Source organism: Osmia bicornis, chromosome 14 (genome assembly GCF_907164935.1).
Source record: "Osmia bicornis bicornis chromosome 14, iOsmBic2.1, whole genome shotgun sequence".
Classification (NCBI taxonomy): Eukaryota; Metazoa; Arthropoda; class Insecta; order Hymenoptera; family Megachilidae; genus Osmia; species Osmia bicornis.
The window spans coordinates 4,234,391-4,242,985 of record NC_060229.1 but is presented as its reverse complement, the minus strand read 5'-3'; the positions used below and the strand labels follow the sequence as shown (position 1 = coordinate 4,242,985).

The window sequence follows — 8,595 nt, the reverse complement described above, 5'->3', positions numbered from 1 at the left end:
GTGTATATTCCGCAGTGAATAATATTTACTATTGGGTTGAGAAATAGCATTGTTTATTACGGTGCTCGAACTTTTTCTGTAAATCAAATAAATGTTCGGATATGTTTCTTGTGCAATACACAATGCTTCTCAAAAATGTTTGCTATTCTGTGGAATATTTATGAAAATATTCCACTTTTCAAATTGAAAATATTTACCTTAATATAAAATTTTGATCAATTCTATCTGCATGAAATCACTAACGCAATTTTAATACCGTTCATTTGCTATTTTGTCTAAATGAAATTCCAATAAAGTCGATCGTGATCGATGGACATCGATGCTTCGGTTCTTCCCCTTTATCCGATCTGCGTGTTCCCTATCGGCTCACCGTTTAATTCGATTTTGATTCGCCAGCAATTTTGTTCCATGCGATTTCTCTCTTTCACCCCGTCGCCATGGTACAATATTTTTCCCTCAACATCGCCAGCGACGCGGTGTTTCATGGTTCGTTCCCAACGATCGAGATCGAAATCCTTGGAAACTCGTCGACGCTGCTCTCCAGGAACGGGGTGTCCTTTTAAAAAGCGCCATAAATTCAACTTCAGGACACGGCAGGGGTTATCTTCGAAGATATCAAGCATTCCCTGAACAGCAGAGAATCGTTTCACCAGGGATTTGTCGACGCTGCACACTCGTCCATTCAAAGTCTCATCGACTTCTGACCTTCCGACGCTCGTAACAGCATTCTGGTTGCATGACTGTCCGGGGATCGAGAACTATGTCAGCCAAACATGTATTCAAACGAGTACGACGATGGTTCGCTTATGAATTCTTATATTAAATGGAGTACAAGGTAGATGTCGCTTCTCCTTTAGTACTCATTTGTTTTCTTTTAATTCATTAGGAGATAATTTCTTGTACGCGACCGTGAATCTCTGTCTAAAGATTTTACACAAGTGAATTTTCTGCACAGATTAGCGAGACTCCATCAACGTACCCTGAGGATCGTCCAGGAGTACGAGCACATGCACCGCGACGACGAAGGTCTGTGGTCGAACTGAAGTAATCCCAGTATTGTTAAATAATTAGGTTAAATTTCCAGAAGAACTTGTCGTTTCACCATAGTATTTCCTGTGCTTCGATTAACTTTGAGCAATGAATTCTCCATTCGTCGTCTAAAGTTCGGGAGTTTAATTATTGAGCTTTCTTCGCAAGATCGATGCTGCTTGGTTCACTTCTTATTTTAAATTCTTTTATGTTATGCTGCAAATGTTTAAGCACTACTTTGTGTATTTTATCGTATTTATTATATAATCATACTGGTAACTGATCGAACTGATAACTCGGTGAAATTGCTCACACAGGTGTGAAAAGTAATTAAAGTAAATCTAACTCGGAGATTAACACATTCTTGAGACGTTGCCTGCTAATTATCGACTCAGCACATTCTGGGAACGCTGCTTGCTCTGAGATGTCCACAAGTATTTCCATTCAGATCAGAAGTACAGGAAAAGTTCCCGTTTCGTAGATTCAATTGTCAGCTTCAAAATTCGGATCTCATCGGTTTATTCGCTTTAACCGAGAAATATGTGTGAAATTCCCATTTCATCGGCGAGCTTCGGAATGTACGAATTATTCTCTCGCTTGTTCGTTCACGCCGAAATATTCACGAATTTTTGATTAATTTTAGGGTGTCCGTGAACACTTCCACCGCGTTGAAAGATAAAATAAATTTCACATACCGAATCCACTCTTTCTCACCGAGTTTCATCTCCATCAGTCACTTCCTTGCAAACTTCTCCCCAATTCGGACAACGAAACCACTTTCTCGATGATGCGGTTTCATTGTTAGTCGGACGAGCGTAGTGTCCATCCGTTTCCGGTAATAAAGGGAAACGCAGTAAATGTTTAATCTTCGAGCAGACAAACGATCTCGACAGAGAGCGAAGAGGTGAAGGCCGACGAGGAGTTCTGCTCGAAATGCAGAGGAGAGACCACAGATGGGGACGAGAACACAGCTTCGTTTCCTCATATCCAAGATCTCTGTCCAGCAGACAGGAAAAGGATAGCCCAGCTGGTTAAGCAGTTGATCAAGTAAACACTGTACACCCTTTCTATTCCATGCTTTTTATTCTATAGAAATTTTCCCTTTTATTTACTGGTCGCCACATCTGGCAACAGATTTTTTCCTTTTTGTGTGCTTACTGCCACAGGTGGTCTCGTATAACAGAATTAAGAACGACCCCTTTTGCTCCATAATTACTTCTATCAAATTTTATCGACAACAACACACATTGTTATTAACCATCGTATAAGAGGATCAATGATTTATCGAATTCGAAGAAACTTATAATGAGAAACGATTAGCATGAATTCCTGCTAGCTATTAAAAGTTTGATCATGTAATTCGTGTTCGGCTTACCGACGAGTTGAAATAGCCGTTGGGAACGATTTCATTCGTTGTTCGAACGCGAAGAATTAAATGGAGATTATACTTCGACGATTTGTGTACGCGAATCCTTTCCGATTACACTTTGCTGAACAACTTTCTTTCAATTGAGAATATTTTTTATTCACCCGAGAGTTGAACGGATGTCCGATTTTCATGTAATAAATTAATTTTCACCCCCTGTTACCGAGTTTCTAATAGGAAACCTTGCTCAATGGTCGAACCAGGGAGAGAAAATAAATTAGACTGCGGTTGCAATTTTCGCTTGAAGCTCCATAGGGAAATTCTGATTATTCTTTTTTTCTTCAACTATTTAACTTGAAGGTGTTTTTCACGCAGGTGCACCAAGGAGATGCGAAACGCGAAGTCTGAATTAGCTGTCAGTGAATCTGAGAAGGAGGCAATGAAGAATCAGTACCAAATGGTGCTGGATCGTCGAGAAACAGAGAAGAAACAATTGGAATATCAGGTAATTAAAACCTGATTAATTAGATAATCCTTTCTGATTTGGTTCTTTCAACAGTTGAACCAAGCACAAGGGGAAACGAACGAATTGAAGACTCGAATTTCCCGAATTCTCGAGCTACTGACACGACAGATCGCCGCGCAGGAGAAACAATTTTTAGAACTCACCGAAACAGTAAGAGATTTAGTGCGGGAAAAATCCATGTTACAAAACGTTCTCGTTGAAAAGCAGACAGAAAGCAATACCCTGAGGGGTAAGTTTCAAAGAACAAAAGAGCTACTTGAAGCGGAGAGATTGGAGAGATGTAAGAATACGGTGGAGATGGTTCATCGAGCTTGTCAAACTGATCTATCAGAGATAGTAGTGTAAGAAGATTTTATTACTATAGTATATTTAAGAGGATAAAATCATGACGATTCTTTTAGATTCTATCTTCTTTCTACCTTTCATCCTGAGAAATTCAATTAAAACTTTTGAAAAGTATAATAGAAGTATCCTTTGCTATTTAAAAATTTTCTATAATATTAATTATTTCAGTTTTGATAAGAAAAGCGTTCAGGACGAATGCGATAAAGAATCCACCTCGAGTCGTTCACGAAAGGTACGAATAAAGAGGAGAAATGATTTAGAAGAAGCGTCAACTGAAAGTATATTGTTGAGGGAACTATTCTTCAGAAGGCCGAGTGTCGAGGAAAACGGAGCTTTAGATGTCATACCAGTTCTGTCGGAAACAGATTTGCAAACGAAACGTTCCAACTCTATTCCTTTTATTTGATCTGTTACTCAAACTTTTGGAATTTTATTCGCATGAAATAAATCATACAACTTGATACAACCACTGCAAATTTACTTTGAAACTCTCATTCCATGATATGTATTTTGAAATAGTGCTGCTATCGCCATCTTACAATAAGCGTCAAAGATAACGAAAAGCAAGATAGCGGTTTTTAAATAAAATAAATGAGTTTTGTGCTTTTCTAATTAGTAGAATGTTTTACTCTCGCGATGTAATTCGAAAAATGGCACTACAGTTTGCTTGAAGTGTTTAAATAATTGAAATCGATGGGCACTGAGATAGTATTAATCATTTAGCGTGATCTCTTTGGTACCTGGGGAACTAGATCTTCTTTACTTTTCCCATGTTATACCCCGTCCAACGAGACCAGACAGTAAATGCGTACAAATTCATGTGCTCGAAGCAGACCCGAAGTACACAAACCTCGACCGAGATGTTTGAAGAACTGGGAACAACTGAGCTCCGGCTCTGCGTCGATCGCGTTAATTTATAAACATATCCGGATTATAGAATTCGTAAAACATTTAGCGATGAAGATAGATTTATCATGCTATGGTCCAGAAGCTACTTACCATGACCCGTTTATCCTGTTGCCAAAGCTTGATAGACGGGGTAATTGTCATGGTGGGTGGTTAGGATTAGTGTTAGGGCGGGTCACTATCGTAGCCTCCACGTGGTGTGACCTGGTAATCGATATCGTTTTCTAAAGATAACTTTTAGAACACGATATCGAGCTAAGCGCTACGATTCCTGTTCAAATTAAAGTTCCAGTTATTTTCTAACATTTTCCTTTGTGATAATGTCAATTATCCTGAACTAACACCTGTCTATTTTCTTTCCTTGAAAGGATCCATCGATCCTCTAGCCCTGATGTAATTTATAGGATCATTAAGCTACGTCGGTATTTCAGACACGAATTTCCCTAAGATGATTAATCTATTTTACACCTCGCATGTGATGCAATGGTACCTACTTTTCCTAGAAATGATACAGCTTTACCACCCTGTGATAAGAATTATTATCAAAATTTCAATCGCAGCTTTACTGCCCTTGCGGAGATGCCGCCAGTGGTTCAATTTTTAAATTGCACATTCATTTAAAATTGGAAAAATTGAAAAAATAAGATTTTTAAATGATAGAATTCTCTGATAAGTATTAAACGTTACTCTGCAAATGTATTTCTAAAAGAAATATTCACTAAGGAATTTAAAATTAAATTCTAATTTCTTTCTTAAAATGGAACTATTCTATTTTTATAAGAATTCTGTGCAATTACTTATCGTTAATTATTCTGCAAGAGTGGTCTCATTCTATAAAACCCTGCTAAAGAAAAAAGGAGCTTACCCTGGATATTTCGTTTGTTCTCGTTTTCCGGATCAGTTACATTTTCTATGAAAGCTTCCCACCTGAAATTGGATGTGTTCTCGGCCAATTGCCACATGCATATTCATAGAAGTCCACGCATGTATCCACGAAAGCGTTCCTGTTCGTTGATATCACTCTAGCCATTCCACAGAGACGAGAAATACTCGCTTTTATTGAAATTGTAAAAGATACTTTAACAGAAAAATATTGAGGATTCAATGAATACGAGCAGCTGTTCTCCATTTTCACGAGTGAAAATTGCGGATCGAAATCTACAAAATAAATGAAAATATATTAAAAGAAAATTAATTACCTCATATTTGGAGAGAAATTACAAACAGCTAATTATGCAGAAATTTTGATGAACTGATAATAACACCACAAGGCTTCAATGAATTTAAAATGAATATTTTCTGCTTATTGATTTCCATAAAATTAATTGCAACCTGGTAAATGAATTTTGAAAATATTTCTCCATACTCCACCAGCAATATTGACCTACGGAAAATTAATATTATTTTTAATCATCTGATCTTTATTGGAGAAAATTTGGAAATACTAAATATTGATTTTAATTAAAACCTGTTCATTTTATCAATGTTGATTAGAAGTGATGGTGATGGTATTTCCCAACCAGTGATTCGAACATTGCTGCAAATATCGTTACTATAATAACATCGACACTGTTTGAGCAACTACATAGCGTTCACGTAGAAAATAATAATTATAACCATTCTAATTACCACACCTATAATAACGTTGTAGATTATTGATCATTATTACACTCTATACCTGGCTTCCCTATATGTATATTCAAATCAATAAATCTCTGTCTATCTAAAAATAAATAAAAAGTTCTATTAACAAACATAAATAATTGAATGTCTGGTGAAGAAGAAAGCACAGAATCTCGAGTTAACGTTAGCTGGGTGGTTCAGCTTATCGTTTTGAAACTGTTGCATTTATTTACATCAGTGATTGCAATGAAATATACATACGAAGCATCGTTGTAAACGTACTGGTTGTTTTCTTCACTCGCTTCTGCTTTTTCTTTATTTCAGAACGTACGTATTCTCTTAAACGCGATTCGTTGTCGAACACGAAACGAACAACAATCCTCTCTAGAATATTGCATCGTCGAAAAAATGACGCAGCCTTAAGCTAATCGAATCGCTGGAAAATCGTATCATTTATCTACTGCCACTTAGTATATTTTCCTTCTTCAACTTCTTTCTTTTTGTTGATTCAATTCGCATTTCTGTGTCTTGAGACAATCATTCGATGTTTCATTTTTTGAAAAAATTACAGAATTATTATATTAATATTGAAAATTTCTTATTCGTTAAATACTTTTTTGCCTATTTAAAGCATTTTAATTTATTAAAATGAAAATAAATCCTGTTTTTCGCGACACAGAAACGCAGAATTTCAGTGATTTGCTGTTCGAGAACAACGATGCGAACTCGTGGCTCAAACTGGATCGATCTCTGCCTCTTTTTATTGAACTTCGTCGATACTGTGAGGAGTAACTATAGAAATATCATATTATTTACAGTAGAAGATTCGCATGAAATCGATGAATAATCGTCGGGAGCTACGCTTACGTTTCGACAAAGAGAAATCGACAACGATACGTCGACGTCTAAGTTTATTATTAATGATTTATCTTTAAAATGACAATCGCAGTGGTTTCGTGAGCAGCAACGGAGGAAATGAATGTTTATACATCTGTACACGATAGGTGTTGCGTATACGTATTTATATCGGCGAGCTTTCGAGCGGATCAAGCAACCGGGAACCAAGCAATTAAGTTTAATTAATCCTTGAAACGTTATCCTCTAAGAGATGCAAATTAATTTCAGGATTACACAACTTCGAAGGATGATTTCGTCTTAGAAAGTGCCTCGCCGTGTCTCGTACAAACGACGAAAATATATTGTTTTTACCTAAATTGAAATAACAAGAGACAATATTATCAAAGTTTCCCTCTCATAAATCTTAATCATAATTAAAATTATTGAATAACCAATGCAAATTTTAATAATTTCGTAGGATCAACTGGGTCACCATAAATATTCTCCACATTTTCAATCACGTTCTCCTTGATTCGTCCGCTCGAAATTGGCCTCATCTCCTCTTCCCTTTAGTGGTAGCTAAACGGTAGCAAGTTAAGTGTTTATCATAGACATATCAGAGAATGTAGCTATTTCGAAGAGAACTTTCGTAAGGTAACGCTATCTTAGGAACAATCGCCTCGAAACAATGTCGAGTCGCCCTCGAGAGAGGTGGCGTTCTGGAAAAAATCCATTCACGAGCGGAACTCCTCGAGGGTAACTTTGACCTGGAGGAACGTTGGCTGCTCGCAGACTTTCGGGGCCAAACTTGCCGTTCCAGCGGAAAATTTCAATGAAAAACACTACGGATTTTCTAAGGCATGCCTAAGTACGTGATACGATAGTTGAACGCTATCCAAAAGGAGAGGAACACGTTAACTCTTAACTACTATGAACTGTCTGAGATTCTTGCATCCAACTTGCATTTTGTATTCAAATATTTATGCAGCGATTTTTATTTAAGTCTAACAAGTATTATTTCATGACAAATCATTGTCAGAAGTATTTAAGATTTGAAATGAATCATTTAAGAAATGTGCAAGCGTCGCTCTGCTCATAGTAATTAAATGTTAACTTAATAACTGTTTTATATACACAAGATGCACACGTCCACGCACACGTTATCACTGTTTCTCGTACTCTCGCACTCGCATGGAAAACGATCGAATTTAAATCCACTGTCAGCGAATTATCCTAGAACCACCGCAAAGCATCCTCTTGAAGGCCTGCCTGAACTCTGGTGAGAATACCGTGTAAATCACAGGGTTCAGGGTGCTGTTGAAGTAGCCCAGCCACAGGAAGACGCTAGCTATCAGCTCCGGTGGCTCACAGACTTCGCAGGTGGCACGAAGCAGAGCTACCAAGAAGAAAGGCAGCCAACACGCTACGAACGCACCGGTTATTATCGCCAGTGTTTTCGCTGCTTTCCTCTCGCGCTTCGACTCGATCGTTTCGCGTGTTCTCTTGCTGGAAGAGGTGGAATGGCTGCTGGAAGGGTTCGTCACCGTTGTGATGGTTGTGGTTGTCGTCGTTGACACCGTGGATGGTGTTACAGTAGCCGACTGTGTCGTGTTCGCACCGTTGTACGATGACGATTTCTCCGGCGAGATGGACGAGTGGTCCGGCGTGGATCTCGTTATGGTAAATGCCGTCGATTCCTCTCGTGGCCTAAAAATTTTAAAAATAATTAATTGAAATAGAGATGAAAGGATCTTGAAGTGAATTATTTTAATTGGACTCCTTGGTAAATGGTATTCCTTGAATTTCGTGGAATACAGTGCTCTCGTGAAGTTGCTTAACAAACGCGACGACGTAATTAATCAGTGCCCAAGAATCAGCCTCACAGAAACGGTGAACAACTTAAGACGTGCCGCTAACGAGTACGGGTTACGCGTATTTATTCAGAACGACTGAGAAGTGGAAC

At 37.9% G+C, this 8,595-nt stretch overlaps 1 protein-coding gene across 3 annotated transcripts in view; it reads right to left on the bottom strand.

Annotated features, from left to right (window-relative positions):
- Nucleotides 1-5,968: 5,968 nt before the first annotated feature.
- LOC114872720 (5-hydroxytryptamine receptor 2B-like) overlaps nt 5,969-8,595 on the bottom strand; it is an 89,672-nt gene continuing 87,045 nt past the window's right edge. For all 3 annotated transcript variants that reach the window (XM_029180258.2, XM_029180259.2, XM_029180261.2), the window contains one exon: nt 5,969-8,339. In XM_029180258.2, coding sequence (XP_029036091.1) covers nt 7,853-8,339 — 487 coding nt within the window. In that variant the 3' untranslated portion in view covers nt 5,969-7,852. The remainder of the gene's footprint in view (nt 8,340-8,595) is intronic.